Source organism: Phacochoerus africanus, chromosome 9, assembly GCF_016906955.1.
Source record: "Phacochoerus africanus isolate WHEZ1 chromosome 9, ROS_Pafr_v1, whole genome shotgun sequence".
In the NCBI taxonomy this organism is placed as follows: Eukaryota; Metazoa; Chordata; class Mammalia; order Artiodactyla; family Suidae; genus Phacochoerus; species Phacochoerus africanus.
In genome coordinates, this window is record NC_062552.1 from 45,971,230 (window position 1) to 45,995,436 (window position 24,207).

Sequence of the window (24,207 nt, forward strand, 5' to 3'; positions counted from 1 at the left end):
GTGAATACCTCCTTTCCCAAATACTGCAGGTACACAGCTCTTTGGTTTGAATGGAATCAGCATTCTCTCTTGGAATAAACATTTGCTTGCCCTGGGCCATGCAAGGCTCCAGCAATCTGCTTCTGTGCCAGGGACAGGCTTGTGGCCCAGGGCCCTAAATCTTTCAGGGCTTTTTGAATCTGATCACCAAGAATTGGAGAGGCAGGGGCCAGGAGGGGGAAAGGGTTTTAAAAAGAACTATCAGGTGAGAGGGAACAAGCAAACGCTGAAGCCTAGCGGATTTCCGAAGGCAGGGTTTATGCCATCTAGGAGCAAAGGGGGAAAGGTGGAAGAGAGAAGAAAGGCCCGGCTTTGGGATGCAAGGGGTGCATCACCTCCCCACCCCCGCTAGCCTTCCAGTCCCAGCTGCTCTAGCAGAGAGCGCGCTGGGAAAGGAAACAGAGCGGAATCGCCCACATTAGCCTCGCTCTTTGGCTCTCCGGTGACCGGGCGCCTCTGGGCTTGTGTGAGCGTCTCCTTTCTAATGCCAATGACCACGACACTGAGGGTGGATTTGGTTTGGTTTTGTTTTTGTTCCTTTCCCGCCCCTCTGCAGGCAACTTTGTAAAGAGTTTACGGATCTGCTGGCCCAGGACCGGACGCCCATCGGGAACAGCCGGCCCAGCCCCATCCTGGAGCCGGGGATCCAGAGCTGCCTCACGCACTTCAGCCTCATCACGCACGGCTTCGGCGCCCCGGCCATTTGCGCCGCGCTCACGGCCCTGCAGAACTATCTCACCGAGGCGCTCAAAGGCATGGACAAGATGTTCTTGAACACCACCACCACTAACAGGCACACGTCTGGGGAAGGCCCAGGTAGTAAAACTGGCGACAAGGAGGAGAAACACAGGAAATGAAAAATTAAAAAAAAAAGGAAATGTTTTAAATACACAAGGAAAACAGAAAACATTAATTTTAGCTTTAAAATATTGGATTGGCTTTGGAAGAATTATATTAGGTAGAATACACATACAATCAAAATTAAAAAAAAAAGTTAAATAACTTAAACAAACTGAGGCGCACCACGGAGCAACAGTATCGGTTCTCAGTGTCTATTTCAAGATACACTTGGAGACAACCGTCCGGATTTTCCACTTCGATTCTTTCGAGCTTAGTAATACTGATAATAAAAAGAAAACCATGATTTTTTTTTCCCTTTGGAAAATAAACATAAGACTAAACGTGAGAAAACGCTAACTTATTGGAAGAAAATCGGAGAAACCTTGTCGGTGTCAGTGCTTTGAGAGCTGGTTGACTGAGACGCACGAACTTTTTAAATTTTTAATATATTTTTAGGAAACTCTCTGGCAGTCCCCGCCCTTCCACCTCACCTCACCCCTCTCCCAGTCACCCTGTTCTACGTTGCCCTCCCTTCCTTCGGCTGTCACGGGAATCTTCCGGGATGCAAAGGAGTGTGGTTAGCCTTCTGGCGAGGTTTCGCGGTCCCCTCGGTGCCCCCGGCCCGCCCTGCGTCCTTAACTCACCGGTGCCCTGCTCCCGGGCCATTTGCATAATTAGGGAGGGCGGGGGCGGGCGGGGCGGGAGGCCCTCGGGGACTCAGGCGGTGGCTGCAGCTCTCGGTGGCGGCCGGCAGAGCAGAGGCTCCCGCGGCCCAGGAAAATCCGGACCAATAAGTTGATTCAGACTCATCATCAGTTCCTTTCAGAATCGTTACTAGTTCCCAGCCTTGCCAGCATCTGCATACAGAGCATCTTGCATTTGTTATAATATTTGTGTCATCTACCAATTTTAAGAACAATAGTAAAACCAAAACACAATATGAATACGTTGATTAGTATGTAATTCCTTCGGAGGGGTATGTACCATTTCATTCTCTTCTGTTTTCCAAAGCTTTGCCCGCATGGTTTATGAGCTTCTTCAAAGAGGACTTGGGCTTCCTACACAATCTATAAGGTACAGAGAAAAAAAAAAATCCGATCCCTTTTTAATCAAAGCCTGTGTGTCAGAATTCTGCAGGTGCACTTCTTTAAAGAAGCTCAAAGGGAATAATTTAGAAAGTGGCCAATAAGAGACTGAAGCAGCTTTGAGTCTAGTTGCTAACAGATACCTCAAGATGGAATTCCAGGAAGGTGGGGAGCTACTAAAAGAATTTTAGGGGAAAGGAGGAAGGGTTCTTGGAGTCCAATATTTTAACATTGCTTTGCCTTTAAAATGGATTCCATTTCCTTGGGCTCCTTGGCAATCACGGGAAAAGCAGCAGCTTTGCCAGTGGTCTGGCGGTGTGGGAGGAAGGTGGTGCCAGCTTCTGTGTTTCAGCGGCCATTGCTTCCTTACAAGATACTTTATGAATGAGGCGTATTTCCCCCCTCCCAGACGTGCACTTGTTTTGGCAATAATGGTAAAATAATGCAAAGTGAAAAGAGATGTATTTCAGCTTTGAATTTTACCGTCTGGATACACTGGGACTATTCCCAGTGGATAAAGTTTCATGTATTTAATATCTCTCACTTCTGGCAGCCCAGCTCCGTTTCTTGGGCTTCATTTGAGCATTATCATGAAATAAGACCTGCAACCCATTGTCCCCCACCTTCCCTAAAGCAGTGAGAAATCCCCAAGAGGTAGGAGTGGGAGAGACAGGTCTCTAAACTTAGTGTGGGTGCAAGCACCTCTTTAAACAAAGTAGGCATTAGGACCTTTGCAACTTCGCTCGAAGCCAAAGATCCGGAGGTCGGTTCTGCAGGATACACAGGACCCACTGGGACTCTCAGGCCTGCGGCAGGATGGGCCTTGGCCTGGGAGGTCGGGCGTGGGTCGGGGGCGGGGGGAGGTTAGGAACCTGCTGAGAGCTTTGCGCAGTCATCTTTATGGGGGAGGGAGTTAGGGAGTTGGTTTCAGGTCACCAGGAGGGCCCAAGTAAAGATTGATGTCAGACCCCTGTCCATCCACCGTCAGCTCCTTTGGGGGCCTCTGGGTGTGCGGGGTTCAGCCATAGATGAGTTGAAGGAGTACAAAGGCCGGGAACTAGACTTCGTGGAGAGTGTAGACACTCCATCTCTCCCCAGCTCAGAAGCCTGCGCCTTTGTCCGAGGGCCTGGCCACTTGCATTAGACATATTGATTGTCAAAGGCCAGGAGAAACCGCACTGAAAACCATCGTCTCCTTTCCTTGCAGGGCAACGCGCCCCACGCGTGTGACGTGCGAGAGACGCGATGGACGCGCCTTGCTCTTACTGTGCAGGTCCCGAGAGCGCGGGGGCCACTCGCGCCCGGTCGTGTTGAGGACATAGAATCAGCCGCTGGAGGGGCCGCGGGCCGCGCGGGCCCTTCCCGCTCTCGGTCTCACCTTAAGGGCTAAGGCGACCGAGAAAGCCCGGTGCTCCAGTAGGTAAAGGGGCGGCGCCCCGCGGGCTGCAGGCGGGAGGGGTCTCAGCGCTGCCCGAGCCCCCTGCTGCCGGCGGCGGCCTCCCGGCGCCCGCTCCCCGAGGGCCAGTGGCCTAGAAATGTCCAGGGGATCGGAAGCTACCCCCACCTTTGCCAGGAGGAAAACTCCACCCTCGCGCTCCTTAAGGCGGGTGACGGGGTTGGAACTGTCTTACTGGGCTACGCAGGCTCCTTCTACGCCCTTTGCCCTCCCTCGTGCGTTCGGACCGCGCCTGGCCCAGCAGAGCCGCGCGCCTCCCCCTGCACGCCCCCCCCCCCCCACACACGTGGAGAGATCCCAGCGCCCCCTCTTCTTCCCTCCCTTCTCCTTTCATGTATGACCCCCGCCCCCTTGCTTTCGTTAGCCAGGCCCGCTACGTTTATCTGATAATTGAGTTATTAAAAGATTTGGTTTCCTTGGGCCCATAAATCAATAAACAGTGGGATTAACGCAAGAGTTTGCCTTTTAAGTCAAAGGAAACGTTTAAAGCAAGCCCCTTTGAGTCTTGTTTTCAAACTAAACAGGTGAGCTGCAGCTCCCTCCCCCTCGCTACCCCATACCCTCCCGCCCCCATGCACTCATTGGACAATAAATCCAAGCGGCGTGCCCCCTCCTAAGTGCTCGGTCCCAAACCCAAATAGAAAGGAAGAATCAGGAGGTAGGAGCGCTGCCCTCACACTTTCCACTTTGCAAGTTCCTCTGGAGGTTCAAAGGTCTTCTGACCGTCCCCTGTCCAAACCTGCCTCCTCTTACGTGTATTGTGGCTCTTCGGAGAGCAAAAAAGGGGCGCAGGGGAGAGGGGAGGAAATGGACCGTTCTAGACGAGGAGTCCTACATCGAAGTGATCTTTTACTTCTCCCCCCGAGAAGGTAACTTTCTCTCTTCCCCCCACCCCAAGTTAGATAGCATTTTCTTTCCTTCTCTCTGGCACCAACTACATCTTTAGCTTTCCCCACCCCTACAGAAAGAACTGAAGAAACTCTGAAAGACCTGGCTGTTTTATTTTCTTTGGCCAAGGAAACCACTTTCTCTCAAGCAATTATTTCATATCCTATGAAAACTATGGTCGAATGGAAAACCCGAAACTCCAAACTTATCTACACCCTGTTCCTCCAGTACAAAGCCTTACTTAAAAGGGCAACTCGTTCCTACTTAGAGTGTTTGTAGAGAATTTGTCATCACCTCTGATACCCGGTATTCGTAACACATTATGTGGAAAGGAAATAACCTTGAACCACCTGATGTTGCCTCAAGAGCCCCAACAGTGTTTCCCCTCCTGTGCTGATGTGTGTTAAATTATGGGGTTAAAAAAATACCAAAATTCGTTTTGTTTTCTTTTTAAAAAGTAGAATGAACACCATTCTTCTTAAAATGCCAAAATCGACTCCTCTGTTGAGTTGGTCTCTAATTCACTAACATTGTTTTGCCACACAATCGAGAAAATAATCTATTGACTCTTCACGAGAAGAGCTCTGGAGGGTATCCATGTTAAGTTTGTATATATTTATTTATGCTTAATTTAATGGGAATGTGTAAATATGGCGAGCAAGTAGTTTGGGATTATTTATCTGTGAATCTATACCTCTGTGAATGGGTGGTAAAAAAAAAAAAAAAACACCAAAAAAACGCTTGACCCTAGGTAGAATCTTATCTGAATTTTTCTGTTCTTTATAGACAAGCTGTTATGGTAATGGGTAGAAATTGGTTTATTGTCCAGTGTTGATCTAATTTACATAAATAAAAAGATTGTTGTGTTTTTGTTGTGTTTTCATCTTCAGTTTCTTGAATACAGATATGGCTTAGTTCTACAGACAGAAAAAAAAAAGTACAGCCAAGAATTTCTTTCTTTTTATACCCCCATTATTTAAACATGGGCAGTGCTTTCCTTACAATAAATACAATAAATTTTGCTTCTGAGAAGAATGGATGCTTTTGTTTTCACTAGGAGGAGTTTCTGATTTTTTGAAATTCCAAATCAACACTCTTTCCTATTTCTAACCAGAATTGCAATACAAGCTCATGTTAACTACATCTCTTGGTTTACTTTGCTCTAAAAAAAAAAAAAAAAATGAGGTTGTCAGATTTACTTCCCAGGTAACTAAAAGGTAATTAAAGACTCTGTGTTCCAGGAACTAAGGGCTTCTGGGTCCAAGTCAAAGATGATGGCCCCCTCATGTTGCTAGTGGGATGGCACTCTGGCATGATGCTCTTTGAAGGAGATGGTACAGGAGAGAAGCCCACAGGACCAGGTATGGGCTCCTGCACCCCACATCTTGTGATCTGGAAGACTTAACTGCCCCATTTTAGGACTGAATCCAACCTCGACCTCACCAGCACTGCAGGGCCATCCATAAAGAAATGAGGAAATGCTCTCTTGACCAAAGAAAGAGGCTGTCTTAGGAGGTCGGTTTTTACCTTAGGCTCAGAGGATGCCCAGAGAAGCCAGAGATTTTCTCATTTGGGTTAATGGGCTACAGCCCAGCTCTAATGGGCTGCAGTGATCAAACATCTTCTCAATCTGTATTTCATCCCAAGGCTTGGGTGTCTTTCCTGAGGCTAGGAAAGTAAATTCGTCCAAGATGTTACACAGTTTGGACGAGTCACTGTTTCTCTTTGGACCTCAAGGTCTTTATCTTTAAAACGTAGGCCTCCTAAGGTCCTTTCCAACATCAACATTGCCTAGTTTAAATTATAAAAAGCAGAAACAGAAATATGTATACATATTTGAGGATAACTGGCACAGTCAAACCTTGATAACCCCAGATTATGAGGGTGCTTAGCATACAGTTGGTACTCAAGTAATGAATAATATGCCTCCCATATCAATTTTCTGTTTTTCAGGTGAACTCATTCTCAGTTGGATTTCCCTGTAGGGAAAGACAGAAAGGACAATGGAATCTACTTTATGTGAGATTTCCCACTTTTTGGCTTACTTATTAATTTAAAAAAGGGGGGAAGGTTTTCAAGGCTAGAACCATAATTGACTGAATCAAAGAACACACCCCCCCCCCAAAAAAAAAGGGAAGGGAAGTAGAAGAAAAAAGAAAACAAGGGAAGTGTGATTAAGAGGGTGGGAAATCCAGTTATCGACAAAGAAAATGGGTATATGCTTTTTGTCTCTGGTTCAAGTGAATTCCACTGAGTTTCCTTTTTATTTGTTTTTTGGAGAGTGAGGGGTTGGTTACCACTGGGATGATACTAAGGTGGTAGGGATTAATTTTCATATCCCAGGGCAAATTTTTCCTACAGAAGTTTTAACTCCAGCTCTGGAGAAAGGCTTGCCACCTATTATTCCATAGGTAAATTCCAGACCACCCCCTCTTCCTGCCACCTTTTGAGAAAGAGTTGAGACAATCACCTTTACCAGGCAAAACCCAATGTCCCAAGGGGCCCGAATGTGAGGATTGAACTAGAGGAAAGGGAAGGAACGAGCTAGGAAGCCAGAGAGCCTTGCCTAACAAAATGGCCCTGGGCTGCTAGTCACACACAGCTCCTCCGCCTTCTGTGACCAACTTAACCAGAAAGAGGAAGGAGTAAGGAAAGAAAGACAGCTGGAACTGCTAGGCTGCGGACCTTGACCGCAGGCCCAGGCGGGGAACCCTGGATAGCCTTGGAGGAGGTTTCAATGCCGCCCCTGCCTGCCTGGAGGCAGCCAGCCCGGGAGCGCGGCTTCCAGCGCCCCAGAAGCCTACCTGCTCACCCTGAACTGCTAGCAGGAAGACCCGATTATTCTTATGAGGCCACATTCTTTTTCTTCACTTGCAAATAACAGCCCCATTGCGCCCTTCCCTAGGGACCCCAGGCAGTCAGAGCTTGGAGCCAACGGAGGGAGAGATTCTGGCCCCATGGGACATGTGTCTTCTTGGGGGCGCTCACGATTCCCTATGCAGTCTGCCTCCCACGATTGGGCTTCAAAGGCGGTTGCCTGTCATCTTGAAGCCTCAAAAATTAAACGTGCAGCTCACAAGTCCATTAATTTTCGCTTCCCATTAATCTATTTATAAGTGAGCCAGCGCTGGCTCTATAAATACAGTCCTATAAAATTGAACTCCTTCCCATAAATCTTCTAAGTTGTTTATTTACATGTATTCCCTCGCCCTCTAACGAGTTTCGTTTCAACTTGGGGAACACCCGGCCGACCCGACCCCGCGACGGGGGTGGGCTCACCGGTTCCCAACTTCCCCGCAGGAATCTTGGGCTCCTTCGAACGGAGAGACTGAGCGGGGGCTGCACACCGAAGGCAAAAACTCATTTTTCCTTCTTGACTGTGTTTCCTTGTGTCTATCCCAAACTCAGGCCCTCCGTATTTCCCATCACAAGCTCCACATTGATTTATATCGTCATAAACAGCGTTCTTGCGACCATAACTTCTCCCATAGCTCGGGGTGAGCTCCTTTTTCACTTCCCTGGCAGCCACTACTTTTAAATCAGCCCTCATAAATAACCCCAGCGCTTCCGGAGGATGAGGTCAGTCAAACGTCTCCCCGGGGCCACTTTCTTGACTTGGATGCCTCCGTGCCCCTCCCCCAGATCACAGGTTGACCCCCTCCCACCGCCTTTCCTCCACGTTCCCAGGGCGCAGCGGCGAAAAGCGACGCGGAAACTAGGCACAAGCGCAGCTACTACACTAAGACCGCGGGCGCAGTCTGCGTGAGCACGTACCGCGCGTGCGCCGCCCCAACCCGCGCAGAGCTCACGCACGCGGCGCCGCCGCTCGCATCTAGGCGCGCTGACCGGGTGGCAGGGTAGGGTGTCAACGAGCGCGCACGCGCGGAAGCCTATGCACGCGCACGCACGCACGCGCCGCGGCGCCCCGGAGCGTAACTCCGGCCTTCGCGACTGCCTGGGGCGCTGTCGGCTTACGAGGCTTTTTGCGGCGTGCTCTTGGAATCAAGTTTGCAAACGGCTGACGCGTGGGAAACCTATTTTCCTTATTTTTTTCTTTCTTTTTTTCCCCCCCAAACTATTTATGCTAGATTGAGGGAGCCGTTTTGTCACACAAGTTCAACACGTTCCACCCTGGTCCCCAACTAGCAAGGTCAGGTGGCGATTTTTGGTCCACTTGTTCGAAACCGACTTGTTCCTGCCCTCTCTGCTTCGTTTCGCTTTTTCTCATCTCTCCGAAGGGCTGCAGCCTTCTGGAGCTGACTCAGGCAAGAGGCGTCCAGACGCAAATAGGGGTCACACCTGCTGCTGGGAGAGGCCTCAGCATAAAAATGTTCTTTAAATTTTTCAAAAAGCAGCATAATAGCCAAAGGACTTAGCGAAGCGTGACCTGCCCAGGCCGCATGGAGGGCAGCCCTGGCAGTCATCTGTGACTCGACCACCAGTTAACGTTCTGGTCGTGCCTGATCGCGGACCTGTTAGCAAACGTTTCAAGGATGTGGCTGTCAGATGTCATTAGCCAACGCGTTTAACTGGGAGGAGGGCACGGCCAGGGCGTTTATGCTTAGAATTTTCTGGAGAGGTCAGAGTCTGCCCTCTGGAACAGTCAAATGCCCATTCCTGTACAGACATTTATCAAATGACTGGAGAAAGGCTGGCACATGAACAGCGGGGTACCGAAGCGTGGAAGGGGTGCATGCAAGTCGTGCAGGGGGAAACTCAGACCGAAATGAGACCCCTGTATGGTGGTGAATCAGATCGAGTCAACCCAATGAGTTATAGCGCTCCTCGTGTGACCATCGGGTCCTGAGCGCTAGAACCTGGCGTCCGGATGCGCAATTAGAGGCAGGCAGCTGGGAGACACCTGATGACCCGGAAGGTCCCGTGGCTGTTCAAGTGGGCAAAGTGAGTGCGACCATACTCCGAGTTTCCAAGGAAATAAGATTTTAGATAGCTTCTGCACAGCAGTGGATTTTACTGCTAAACTGTCAACCCTTGTAGGTTTGGAAGGGGGCGGGGAGATGTTGCACCAAATGGCTGGGAAAAGCCTAGTCAGTACAAAGAAAAGTGTAAAACCAAACCAGATCTCCGTACTCCCATTAGCCAGGTCCCACCTACCCGCCCTCTCCCCACCAAAGGTGTCAGAGCTGACTTGGAGATCAAAGTATCTTGGACCGGGTTGAATTTTGTGTATACATTATCCTCACTGATAAATGATTCTACCAGATACGAGGTGCGAGACCTTTATGAGGACTGCAGTTAGGACTATTTACACACACACACACACATTCACACACACAAAATCACGATATGGGAATTCCCCAATAGGACTGAAAACACAGCCACAACAAAACAACATTTACCAATGTGAATTTTCTTTTCCATAGGAGTCCCAGATGTTAAGGAAATCAGGAAAAGTTTTCTTGCTGTTTTTTTGTTTGTTTCTTTAGGTTTTAGAGCTCTTGTTTTCAAGAGAATTCTCTTTATTTTTTGCCAGAGATTTCTAAAAATAAGAAACTAACACAATTTGAGGTAGAAGCACAGTTGATTCATTTTATGAGTTGTTTCATACACTCCCTTTTGCTGTTTTTAGGAAGGAGGTTGGCACCGGCTTGAGCCCCACCAACAAAATGATTTGATTCATTCCCTGGGTGATTCACCCAGAGTATTTCATTCACTTTTATGTTCAATCTAAATATTCTTTTTTGCTTCAAAGATAAGGGCCATTCTAGACAATGGGGTCAAATAATCCAAAGAAGGATCAAGCTGATCTGGGTCCCCTGTGACCTTTACCCTTCCTTAACTTCTCAATAGTGAACATCTGTGTTTGGTGGCCAGTGTCTGAAAGTAATAAAGACAATTAGAGCATTTTATTTTTTCTTGGAGGAGAGGGGTGTGGGTGCCAGTGAGGAGAGGTAGAAACTTGGTTTATGATACTGCTTTGCAGGATGAACCTAGGGAATAACAGTCACTAGGCCTTGCTGCTTTGTAGGCCCTGAGGAATTGAGTGTGGTGATCATGTACCCTGAAGCTATAGGTAATTCATATTGCTCCTTTTTTGGGGAGGGGTCTTTTTAGAGCTGCACCCTTGGCATATGGAGGTTCCCTGGCCAGGGGTCAAATGGGGGTTGTAGACACTGGCGTACACCACAGCCACAGCCACACCAGATCCAAGCTGCATCTGTGACCTGCACCACAGCTTATGGCAATGCAGGATCTTTAACCCACTGATCGAGGTCAGGGTTCGAACCCGTGTCCTCATGGGTACTAGTCGGGTTTGTTAACCACGGTCATATTGCTCCTTTCTAGATGAGTCTGTGGGCAATTTTTTTTTTTTTACAGTCCTATCATTTGTCTCCTCTGCACCAAAAGAAGGTGATGTGCACCTCTCTCCAGCCCTGTTCTAAGTTCACTTCCAGCTGTGAGGACTGTTAATGAGGTGCCCTCTCTCCCCACTTTTGTGAAGGCCCTCTTCTCTCTTCCATCTAAAAACAACTCAAACCAAACCTAACCCAAACAGCTGGACAACACACAACACCCATGTGTTAATTTATCGATAAGTATTTCAGCTTCCACTGTGTAAAACTTCAAAGTCCACCCATCCTCAGGCCCCTTGAAGTTCGGAAAGAATGACATATTCCAGACATAATTAGGAGACACTCAATTCAAAAAATTCATCTCCCAAACAAATATAGAGTGAAAAGTCTCAGTTCGTGGTGTCCTCATGGCACTCTGCTGTGAGTTTTTGATAACCCAAAGCTTGTGTCTTGCAAAGGACACATAACGAATCTTGAATGAACAAACGTATTACTAATGCATGCATGAGATGACATAATTTTAAATTCTTGGGTGAAGTTGAAGTGATAAACTACATACATACACATGTGGGAGCTCAGTGGCAGTGAAACTTGTTTTCCTAGTGGAGGTCATTAGCAAAAATCCTATTTTTTGCTAATGACCATAATGCTAGTGCAGTTTTCCTGACCTCTAGCCACTGGTGTGCCTCCACCCGTGTCCTCCCACTAACGTCCACGGGAACGTGAGTTTGCAGTTGAATCCTTGTGCATTTAATCTCACATGTGCACGGGCACACACAGAGGACTGTTTTCATTCATCGTTTCTCCTTGATGTCAAACATGTGTTGGGAATTTTGGAACTCAGACTTCTCCAGATCGTATTTGTGACTTTGTTCTCACACATGCAGTTTAGAAACCTACAAGGTGATAACTAGGTTATTCTTCTTCTCTCTCTCTCTCTTTTTTCTTTTTTGGCTGTTAATAACTCTGTCCTTCTTCCTTTCCTCTCCCCCACGGGTTACCCCCTCCCCAGCATTCTGTCAAGCAAAAGGCTGTAAAATAGTTATCCAGACCAGCAGCCAGGCAAGTGCCGTTTGAGAGTAATTTCTGCCCCAAGCGTTTAGCCCAGGGCAAAGCAAGCGTGCTCTCTAACTGATCAACCTGGATATTTCATTATTCATTAATTTACTGTTTAACCAAATCCCACTCATTATCAGAGGCAACGCTTGGCAGAGCCCAGCGAACAGTAGCAGTTGGTGTCAGGCGTGGAGAATTGGCCCATTTGATCCTGGGCTGTTTTATTATTCAACACCACTGACTGGGAAAAAGGTCCATGAATAATAAAGAGCCAAAGCGTGTTTGAACTGAGAAGCATGACACAGCCTTACAAAACAGCAGTTAGAAAATTAAAGGCAAGGTGGCCCAGACTTTGCATTTTTTATCTTGGCTGTGGGCACAGACATTTATATCCCTACATTGTTTTCAATGATTTTTTTTTTTTTTTTTAAGTCCTGAAGACAGAGGCATTTGTTTCAGTCAGTCTCACCCTTTCAAAACAGACCACTGAAGAACTCAGGAGCAAACTCACACAGTAAGAAACAAACATGCCTCCAGATGGGAATTTGAAAACATCATTTCTAACCTCATATAATCAGTTAGGTCCTTTGTGGCCCTTCTTGGCTATGAGGGAGATGTGGGTGATTTTAATTCTCCTTTGGACCTGCCATCATTCATACCCTGCTTTGGTTTAATAAGATAATTCATGATGCTGATCAAATGCATGTTACTTTCCCTTTCTCTCCGCTTGGTTCCTTAACAAGTCTTTGGCTCCATAAGCACCTGGTCACAAAAAATATATAGGGCAAGGGTTTTAAAGATCTTGTAGGGAGCATCTAAAATTTCATTAAGCTGAGAGGAGGGCTTATGAAATAAATAGGCATGAAGGGAAAGTGTATGTTCCCCCAGAAGCACCTTTTTGGCGTTTACACAGGCAGGGGTGGTCATGAGTTCTTTCCAGCTCTGTTGGGTCTGTAAATGCACAGTTGTATCAGATACACTTGTTGGATCCACTGGCGAGGGACCTGAAACTATGACTGTCTCTAGAACTGCTCCATCCTGTCATTCTGCTCACCTATCCTTTTAAAGTAATTTTTACGGATAATTTTTAAATTAAAAAAATTTTTTATTCTTTCTTTTTCCATTTTTTATTAACATGTAGTTGTTTTACAATGTTGTGCCAGTTTCTACTGTATAGCAAAGTGACTCAGTCATACATTATATATACTTTTTTAATATTATTTTCCGCCATGGTCTATCCCAGGAGATTGGATATAGTTCCCTGTGTAGGACCTTATTGTCTACCCATTTTAAATGTAATAGTTTACATGTATTAACCCCAAACTCTTTTTACTCATTGCTGTATAGTTTCTGAATAAGTATGATGAGACAGAAAACAGTAATGATAGCAGTACTTTTTTTTTTTTTTGGTCCTTTTAGGGCTGTGCCCGTGGCATATGGAGGTGCCTAGGCTAAGAGGTGAATCCAGCTGTAGCTGCTGGACTAGCCACAGCTCACAACAACGCCTTTTCCAAGCCAGCACCATAGCTCACAGCAATGCCAGATCCTTAACCCACTGGGTAAGGCCAGGGGTGGAAGCTGTGTCCTCATGGATGCTAGTCAGATTTGTTTCCACTGAGCCATGATGGGAACTCCAGATAACAGTACCTTTTTAATGTTGCCTTCTATTCCCTAATAGCCCCTTCATTTTATTCACACACAGCTTACCTTACACAGAGAAATAAAGCACATGAGCTGTGGCTGTTTCACTTAGATGAGCAATAGCTGTGTAGGAAAAAATTTCTAGGGACCAATAAAGTCCACATGGGCTGCCTATACTCCTAAAAATAATACAGATTTAATCTTCGAGGATTCTTCAGAACTTGGTCAGGGTAGAACTGCCTTGATACTGACACATAGTGACACATAAAAGGCCTCATCCAAAGGTGGTGGTGGTGAGATCAAACCTCGAATGATTTTTAATGTAGGAATCTGTAAACAAAGGTTGAAAGCACTAGAAGCTTGATTTTTTCTTACCTTGATATGTTCTCTTGCCTGCCTTGGATGAATTTGGAAACTATTGTTAATATGTCAGATTTAAAGTAGGACAGAATGTTAACATGGAAAAGTTTCTTTTTAGCATCATTGACCTGAGCACTTCATTTTATAGATGCCTAGAGAATGGCTTGTCTAACCTCAGGTATGTAGCGAGTGTAGCTCCTGACAGAACTGCAGTTAGAAATTTAGTTCCCAAGTGCTCTTTCCTCTGTAAAAGATCTTAGGACTTTGGTTTTTATTCTAGATATTCGTGTCAAATTGTTTTTCTACATATATTTTTTTTTGGTCTTTTTTTGCTATTTCTTGGGCCGCTCCTGCGGCATATGGAGGTTCCCAGGCTAGGGGTCGAATCGGAGCTGCAGCCACCAGCCTATGCCAGAGCCACAGCAACGCTGAATCCAAGCCGTGTCTGCAACCTACAGCACAGCTCACGGCAACGCCGGATCGTTAACCCACTGAGCAAGGGCAGGGACCGAACCCGCAACCTCATGGTTCCTAGTCGGATTCGTCAACCACTGAGCCACAACGGGAACTCCTACATATCTTTTCAGTGGTTTTGATGCAGAAGTCTTAAAAATTTCTGACCCCGTAGGACTGAAGTATAGTGTTTTTAAAACGTCCCTTATGGCAGATACTCTTGGCGTCACAGTTTTTTTGTATTGGTTACAGAAAGAGGGTGGAAACCAACTTAGTTGGTTTTGAAGGGTTAGGATCATAAGATAAGGAACTCCACTGTTTTCCCTCTAATGTGCGGGACTTGTAAGTAAAAGTGAGTGTAAGTTAACATAACTCAGTGTGAGCATGATTGAAACTCGCGAGAGATAAAGGTATTGCTTTGACTTCTCAGATTAGGCCAGACCCGATTAAATCTGAAACCACACATCTTGGGTAGGACCACAGTGAAGAACTCTCAGAGTGAAGTAAAGTAGACACTGTTAGCCACTTGAGAATCGCAAGGTCTCTGTTCTGCCTTTTATTCCAGTCTTGCTCCAGATTGAGATATTGAATTTCACCCTCCAGGGAGGTGTGACTTTAGGATTCTGAAGACTCTGATGCCTCTTTGAGTCCTTGGGATTTAGGACTTTGAAGGATCTGGAAGAGAGAGCAGTGTGGGAGGAGCAGGTCTTCATGCTCCCTAGAGAAGAGACAGTTTGTTGGAAATCTGTAAGGGGAAGGCATCTTAGCATTTTTTCTGAGCTCAATGGATCACAGGGACAGAGAAACCCAATACAAATATCACCTCGTCTGAGACACATTTCTTTTCTAACTCCTTTACCTCCTGTTATGATTACTCATTTTAAGTTTTGTCCCAGAGTTCTCAACCCTGGATGCATGTGAAAATCACCTAGAGAGAGTTTAAAAAAATCCTGATGTCCAAGACCAATCCTCTGATTTGTTTGTTTGTTTTGGATCTGAGACACTGGTATTACTTCAGAAGATCCTCAGGTAAATCTAATGTACAGCTGGAATAACAAATCAATGGGTTATGTTCTCAGAGCACTTACTTCATAACATGACACTTTCCCATTGTCCAATTATGAAAGTGTCTCTCTGGTCACGTCATACTATACACTCTAAGTGTAAAGACCATGTCTCAATCAACTTACATAAAATGTATAGTCTTGCTTATTCATTCAACAGGTTCTTGCTGAGCAATTACTAAATTGCAGAATCTGGGGACACATCAGTGACAAGAGACACCTGGGCTTTTACCTTGCGAAATTTACAGTCTTTTGTCCTTGGAGGCAAGTATGTTGATTCTGCCTTTGTGGATCTATCTATGGTTAGCTGATAGCTGGCCAAGAGGCATCCTAGTATGACAGACGACTTCTGAGTGCCTTTTCTGTGCTGGCCATTGTGCTAGGTCCTGGTTACATTGGGGCAGATGAGCCAGGCTGTAGGGCTCTTGGTTTGGGCATAGTTTTCTCTGTCCTTGCATTGGCCTATCCTGTGTTTCCTAAACCCTGTACATTTGTGAAATTTTCATTTAAATCTGACTTACCTACACAATGAATTTCAGATTTTTAAAATCGAAGAGGTTTCAACACATTGCTAAAATGCCCTCTGGTTTCCATCCCTCATGATGCACTCTAGATGGTAAATAGAACGCGTAGGTGTTTATAGATTGCTTCAATTTCCTTTACTCTAGTTTCATCCCACAGTAGGACACAGTCTACATTTCAGTTAATGATGAATTTGAAGTTTATATCTGGCTATTTTCATAAACCTTCCCTTCTAAATCAAAGTATCCATTATATAGATAAACTAGTTATAACATTTGCATTTCACTTTATGAGGTATTCTCATTAACTTAAGTAATATCATTTGTTTTGATCCTCGCAACGAGTTTGAAATGTAAAGTGAGTATAAGGGCACCTGTCGATTTTACCAGGTAAGAAACCTAGGCTTAGGTTGAGACTCCAGCTCACCTTGCAGGTAATCAGCAGAGCAAAAAAGGTCCATGCTCTTTCTGTCATTCCATACTGCCATACTTAATGTGAGGAAGTGTCCACATGGACCACAGAAATACGCAAATACTAAGTTTTGTTACAGTACTTGAAATGCAAAAACAATAATGCTAACATATTAATGTGCAGTATCATGATACATATTTTAATACATACTAATTTATATCAACTGTACAAAGAGGGGCATATGTTTGTGAGAAGTTGGAACTAGCAGAAGTGGACCTGGAGTAATTAAAGAATCCTTTTAGAAACTCTTAGAGTGCTCTGATTAATACGTAAGTTTGCTTTGTAACTATATTCTCAGTTATTTGTGTGTAAATGAGTGTTTGTTAGTGCTCAAGAATACTAAAGACAGTGTGTTCTTTTAAACAGTTTATATACTCTCCCTATAATCTGTATTTACCCTGGCCATTTGTTCAGCAAGTCTTTTCCCCATTGATATGGTAAAGAAAACTTCTGCTCTGCCAGACCTTTGTCAGCTCAGAAATTCTGATTTAAGTGAGTCTGAATTAATGAGGTTTTACTTTATTTGCAACTTAATAGGTTTTGCACCATATATCTGCTTTTATATACACTTATAACTTTACCAATATGTATATTTTTATACATTTAAAAATATTCTGCTGAGCTACTGACCTGATTTACCAATGAACCTGAGACGTTTCAAATTATTTTATAGCTTCTTAGCATAGATTTGCCTTAGTCCATCTGTGGCAGTGGAGGAAAAATTCTGTTTCCTTAAGTCCTTTTATTAGGGTGCCAAAAGGTATAAAAATATGAAGCCATTTAATAGCCAGGCTCTTTGAAAATACCAAGCACACATAGTGTGCATGCTAAGTTTAATCACACTGATGGATTTACATGTAATGTCTCAATTCCACACTCCCTCATTAGTGCAGTCAATCTTGAAGTTCTCCCCGGTGAGTGAAGGGTGAAGGTGACTTCGACACCCGGGAGAGGACGGCTGGATATTGCCAACGCCCAGAAAAAGACAGTGGGAAAAAACTCTACCATATGAGGCTATAATCCTAGCTGTGGTCAATGTGTTGAAAGCTTTATATTTCCTGACCACAGGATCTTTCTATAAAATGAACAGGGAGAAGGGATATTCCCAGGATTAGCCAGCTGGCTATTTCTATATGCTTATTAAAATTTCTGGAAGAGATGGTGAGGCCTTTAAACCCTTTTACAATATATCCGCTTGAGAAATCATGAGCTTCCTCCTCACCCGAATTTGGTGCAAGAGGGCTGGATAAAATATATTTTCAAACTTAAGTTTTGACAGTTGTAGCAAAGCAATGGGAATATAGAAAATGCTGATAAAAGCAGCAGTAGCAGCAGAAGCAAGGAGAGAATCCAGATGTCACCTTCATGGGGATCTTTTTCTCTTCTAAGGATCCGTAGGTCAGGCTTTTTAATTTTGGACAAAACACGGTTTCATTCCATCCCATGTAGGGTACAGGGGCGGCCTTGTCTTTTGGATGCTGAGCTTAGAACCTACTGCCTCTTTGTATTCGGTATCCACACACTATCTCCCTAGCTTGCTGGGCGAATCCCTGCACAATAGTGGCATTAAGGAAGCCACAGCACAGACAATCCGTTGAACTGTTTGTTTAGGGACGAGAAAGCAACTTAACACTTCAGGCTTATCAGTAGACGGACACTGGGTCATCAGGTATCCTATAGAAGCAGCATTAGTGTTAGCTAATGAGAGCTCCTCAGAGTGTTTAGTTAGACTTGCCAGACCCAGGGATATTGTTTCATGGTGTTCTTCCTCCTTCTCTTCTTCTTCTTTTTTTTTTTTTTGGAAGAGTTTTAATAAGTGAAGCCAAGATGTGTACTCTTTCTCTTTCCATCTCCCTCCCCCGCCAATCCCCATAGCTAGATAGATATACAGAAAGACAGACATAAGTATAAATGTACAAAATGACCTTCTTTTCTTTCTTCCTCTTCTTCTCCTTTGAATAGATCACTGAGCCTATCAGATCTTCATTTTCAGATGGAGGGCTCCCGGGAGATATATAGGGGAAATCAAATGTACTTTTCTATCTTGAAGTTTTATCATTTCAGTTAAGACACTCTGTCTTTTCCTTTTTTTTTTTAAATTTTTTTTTTTTTTTGGTCTTTTTAGCTATTTCTTGGGCCGCTCCTGCAGCATATGGAGGTTCCCAGGCTAGGGGTCGAATCAGAGCTGTAGCCACCGGCCTACGCCAGAGCCACAGCAACGCGGGATCCAAGCCGCGTCTGCAACCTACGCCACAGCTCACAGCAACGCCAGATCGTTAACCCACTGAGCAAGGGCAGGGACTGAACCCGCAACCTCATGGTTCCTAGTCGGATTCGTTAACCACTGCGCCACGCCTGTCTTTTCCTTCTAATTGGTGTCTTCAGAACCAGTGCATAAGCATGCGTATTAGACTTAAGCACATTCCAAGGAAAATCTTTTGTTGAGAAGTATAGTGAAAACAGTAGTTTATATTTTTTAGCTTTTTACAGTTTATAGTGTATGTATTTTGTTTCACTTACCCTGCTCCCTGCAACATGTTGTCTGGAATATGACAGATCTCACTGAGTAAAAGAAAGCTGGAGAAAGTAAATAGGCTTTGTCCAGTGACAAGCAATGAAGAGATTCTGAGCTGATTCTCTGGAAGCCTTCTAATTGGCAGAGGACATCCTGTCACACCAGTGTCCTCTGGATAACAACAGAAAAACACACTTATTAATTGTACCACGATAATTTAGGTGAAAGTGAAAGAATGAACCAGAAGAACTTTAAGTGTGTGTGCGTTTCCAATTATCTAGAACCAAAGTAGGAATGTATGGAGGTCAAGGGCAATGGTACAGGAGAAAGGGAGGGTACCACCTTATGAGCATTATCTCTGCTTTCTGGCATCTAACCACTAGGACTTTGTGCAAAGGAAGACAAAAAGTAGATTAAATTGCTATCCACATAGGAAGGATTGAAGAGAAGAACAGAAAGAAAACCAAGGCAGAAAGGCTGAAATGAGAAATGAAGGAAAGCGTGGATTAAGGAATGGGTGGGTGAGTGAGATGGTGGTAATACCACTATTCTTTTTCATGGAAAGCCTGATATTTAGGACCGTAGAATATTATATTTAAATTAGAGTCAGCTGAACATTTAAAAAGACTCTGAGACAAGAAAAAACTTCCTCCTTAGTGTTTCTTCTAGTTGATTTTTGATGCCAGACATTTCCTTGACCTCAGGCAAAGTTTTTCAGTTCTCTATTTCAAATTTGAACTTTTAAATACAGGTAAAAGAGGAGTTCCCATTGTGGCGCAGTGGTTAACAAATCCAACTAAGGAACCATGAGGTTGAGGGTTTGATCCCTGGCTTTGATCAGTGGATTAAGGATCCAGCATTGCCGTGAGCTGTGGTGGTATAGATCGCAGACGTGGCTGGGATCCCGCATGGCTGTGGCTGTGGCTGTGGCTGTGGTGTAGGCCAGCAGCTGTAGCTCAGATTAGATCCCTAGCCTGGGAACCTCCATATGCCATGGGTACGGCCGTAGAAAATACAAAAACAAACAAACAAAAAACCCCAACAAGTACAGGTAAAAGAGTATGTAGTATGGATGATTTTCAAAGTGTATAGGATGATTTCTGCTTATTTCTTGCTTGGATATAGGGAAGGTATCTATAGGTAAATATTCTTTGTGCCTTTGACAATGAGATGGAGTTGCTATTGAAATGAAAATGAATGGAGGAAGTCAGTGGAAACTCTTTAATATATCAGTAGAGAAACTTGGCTTCCTCTGTTTTAACCAATCCATGTGCCTCCTGTTGTCATTCCCCAAGAAGAAGAAAATGTCACTTTCAGTGTCACTATGGACTTTGATATCTTGCAAAAAATGCTTAAACTTAATATGATCACTAGAAAATATCTGATGGACCCAAATCTAGGGACAATATACATGACAAGTGGCCTACATTCCTCAAAAATGTCAAGGTCACGAAAAAGAATAGCCAAGGGACTGTTTCAGATTAAAGACAACTAAAGAAACATGCAACTAAATGCAATTTATAATTAAGTATTTATCTCAAAGAAAAAATTGCTATAAGGATTTATTGGGAAACTGATGCAATGTAAATATGGTCAGTATATTAGAGACTAGCATTGCATTAATGCTAGGTTTTTTGGTTTTTTTTTGTCTTTTTTGCCATTTCTTGGGCTGCTCCTGTGGCATATGGAGGTTCCCAGGCTAGGGGTTGAATCGGAGCTGTAGCCACCGGCCTACGCCAGAGCCACAGCAACGTGGGATCCGAGCCGCGTCTGCAACCTACACTGCAGCTCATGGCAACTCTGGGTCCTGAACGCACCGAGCAAGGCCAGGGGTCGAACCTGCAACCTCGTAGTTCCTAGTCGGATTTGTTAACCACTGAGCCATGACGGGAACTCCAATGTTAAGTTTTTGATTTTGATAAAAAGGTGGGATGTGTTCAGTTGATTCTCAGTTCAGGAGGAAATGAGGAAGAGGAGGGAGGGATGGAACAAATGTGGTAAAAATTGTGAAGGTGGGTGTATATGGAAGATCTTTGTTTCTGTCCTTGCTGTACCTGTGTATTATACTTGATAAAACTTCTACACAGAAAGTTTTTAAAAAGTGGAGAAATCATTTTCTTACTAGATAGGACATCCTTGTGCATTTGGGCTGTGTTTCTACCACTGATAGCTTAACCGCTCTCGCTAGCGAATAAGAGTAACAGGCCAGGATAATGTTGCATTTCTTTACATTGAATGCAAAAAGCCAGTCAGTTTTGAACGTTCAGTTTGGTCAGACAGTATAGCTCACACATTTTTGATAGATGAGATAAGAGTATGCCCTCAGCATAAAGGTGTATAATGTAAGATCTATCCAAACACAAGGCTGTGACTAAGTCAGGCATCATTTTTGTTTAACATGCTTACCTGGACATAAAGATATTGACTGAAAAATCTCATTTGGGACATTTTGGTAGTTTCCTTTCTTTAAAAATGGTCAAATGGAGTTATTTAAATTTATATATAAAGACTCTTTATACAGCTAAAGATCCTGGACATGTAGGACAGACTTGTATTTGCCATGGGGGAGGGGGAGGGAGTGGAATGGACTGGGAATCTGGGGTTAGTAGATGACAACTTGCATTTGGAGTGGGCAGACAATGAGATCCTGCTGTATAGCACAGTGAACTGTATATCTAATCACTTGTGATGGAACATGATGGAGGATAATGTGAGAAAAAGAATGTATATATGTATGACTGGGTCACTTTGCTGTACAACAGAAATTGACAGAACACTGTAAATCAATCATAATAAAATCAAGAGCAGTTAAATGCTTGTAGTACAATGAAATAAATTCATTTACTAAATCATGAAATTAAGCACAGCTATGGATAAAACTTATAGGAAACAGCAGATGTGTTTAAGAAAACTACCCTAGTTCAAGTCTGGCCACTTGTTTTTTCTGTTATCATGTGGTGTCGTATTGATCCATGCCCCATTTTGATGCATTCCATCTTATAGGGCCCACAAATAAGACTTAGTCATTTACTTGTGCCAGGACTGATACATGAATTATGGAGAATTCTTAGTCCCTCTGTCTGCCACAGCAAAATTTAGCATTTGAAGTGCAAACTCCTGATCGACTGATTTTCATGGCTTTAGCTATTTTCTTCCTATCTCTTCCTCTATGGATTTATGCTAATGCTGGCCATATGATTAGCCTCTCAATTGGCACTTGTTTAGTTATACCATAGTTGTCTGGAAATAAATGTCTTTTCTTTGCAGTAGTGATGGAAAGGTTGTGAAGATTCTCTTGGATTTTAGGGGTGGGAAATAGAACAAACTTCAGGCTGAGCACTAGTTAAAGAAAGTCTCCCCCACTACTCAGAAGTCATTTGCTTTATTGTTACTTCCTGTGTTTTGCTATCAACGACCCCCCATGGCATCAGTAGCCCTTGGTTAAAAGCTGTTCACTGGTTGCCTTGACAGGCTTTTGCTGTTTAACTCTTTCATGCCCATTTGAATATGTCACATACCTATGCTTCTAAGTGTTCTCAGTGAGTTTTTCCACAACATAGGTTCTAGATCCAAATTGCAATCTTTAGAGACATGCCTGTTTTTGAAACTAGCAGGTTCGGAATTGAGCTATAGGAAATAAAAGGTGACCAATGCACAGAATCCGTGGGGCTTTCCTGAAGTCTTTTACTGTCAGATTTCCATCACAACACAGGGCACATCTGCACAGTGGGAATTTGGGGGCTTGAAAGGGACTATGTGGGGGTGTTTCTGCCTCTGTATAAACATTCTGATCCCTGCCTTTCTCCTGGCGAAGTAAAGGCCTACAACTATCTAGGCCTCCACCTGAGTGATTTTTGCTGTATCTGTGTTAGCTCTGTGCCAGCATCAGTCAGAACACTGCCATTAGCAGGAACTGTCACAAACGTGGGGGGCAGGCAGCAACACAGTAAGAGCGATTCTCCCTTCAGCAGCAGCAGTTCCTTGGGGTCTCTATAAACATAGCCTCCTATCAGGTTGGCTTACAGATTGTCATAGTGTTTACAGATTGTCCTGAAAATGAGATGTCATGTGAGGGGTTCCCGGGTTGCAGCTCTTGAAATGAATTCAATATGAAAAATTAAAGTGATGTGGGATCTTAGTACCAGTCAAAAACCTATGCAGAATTGTAGATGAAAGGAGTTGGTACTGTAAATTATGTTATCATGGATGGAGAACATTTATATCAATCATTAGGGCTGGAGGATCCCTTTATATATGGGTAATTGATGAGTCACATTAAAAATAGGCTAATGTAGATAATAGGTGAGTAGAAAATAATATCTCAGATGTTTGGGCCTGAAGCTGTCCTCTGAGTCACAGCTAGTAGCTAACAGTCCGGAAATTATTTTTAACTGTATGTGTAAGAAAATGCGGAGTGCCTTTTCCTTTAGACATCCCTGAACATCCTAAGTCATTACAGGTGCTAAAGCCATAGAAGGATTTTAAAGTACTACTTACAGATTCCAGAGGAGAAGGCCTGTGTGGTCTGTTTTACTGCAAGCACAGTAAAAATTAGTGGGCCCTATTTATTCATTACTAATCTGGTGGCAGAGATGTATCTTAATTCCTCATGTGCTTAAGTGCTGCAACTATTATTTGTTGAGAAATTTTCCCTTTTTTTCCCCCCTATTAAATCTTCATTCCAGGAGTTGTGTTTATTTGGCACTAAGTTAAAAGGAGAGGATGTTGTTAAAAGAAGGGACCACTTTACGGTGCCTATTAACACAGCATCTCAGTACCTACTGCTACTAAAACCCAACTGATTCAGTCTCTGAAGTCTGTCATCAAAGGGTCATTTGGAAACTATTAGAATTCACAGATATAATTTTTTAAAAATCTAAAAATATATGTTATGGTCAAATGGTTGAAATTTTGTACAACTTTATTTCCTTTCTCTAGGTTTTGGGAATACGTTATTAGTCAAATCATATTTTAATTTAATTATTTTTCTGTGATATTTATAGAATAACTTAGACTTTCTGTCCTAGAGGTACAAGTGCATGTAAAAAAAGAAAGGAAAACTATCAGCAAAGAGTTCCGTCTCTGCTGACATGTAGAAGTAAGAGCATTTCAAATTGGAGCAGGCCATGTGAAACATCTGAATCATTATAAGACTGAAGTGGCTAATAAGGGTGTATCTGGCCATGTTTTAAAACTGAAGCCTGGTGCACAAACAGAAATGTAATGAAACCCAAAGAAATACGAAATAGTACATTCTTTTCAAGAGTAATGATTTCATTCCTGAGAGTACCCTTTTCCCTCAAAGAACTCAAGTGACTAATAAGGTTAAGTTCATTTTAAGTATTTTATTTATTTATTTATTTGCTTACTTTTGCCTTTTTAGGGCCACATCTATGGCATACGGAATTTCCTGGGCTAGGGGTTGAACCGGAGCTGCAGTTTCTGGCCAAGGCCACAGCCACAGCAATACTGGCTCCAAGCCACATCTGCAACCTGCTTGTGG

At 43.9% G+C, this 24,207-nt stretch overlaps 1 protein-coding gene across 5 annotated transcripts in view; it reads left to right on the plus strand.

The window, feature by feature from the left end:
• The window catches only part of TFAP2B (transcription factor AP-2 beta), a 31,122-nt gene extending 23,732 nt beyond the window's left edge, over positions 1 to 7,390 (plus strand). The window contains exons 7-11 of one of the 5 annotated variants that reach the window (XR_007137083.1): positions 596 to 855; positions 1,891 to 4,289; positions 5,550 to 5,669; positions 6,262 to 6,327; positions 7,214 to 7,390. Coding sequence is in view for 4 of the 5 variants with exons in the window: in XM_047796471.1 (XP_047652427.1) it covers positions 596 to 855; positions 1,891 to 1,952 (322 nt within the window). In the remaining variant the exon portion in view is untranslated. Of the gene's footprint in view, positions 1 to 595; positions 1,824 to 1,890; positions 5,177 to 5,549; positions 5,670 to 6,261; positions 6,328 to 7,213 lie in introns of those variants that run through there. The other 4 variants (XM_047796471.1, XM_047796472.1, XM_047796473.1 and 1 more) reach the window with 4 other exon arrangements.
• Positions 7,391 to 24,207: the final 16,817 nt, after the last annotated feature.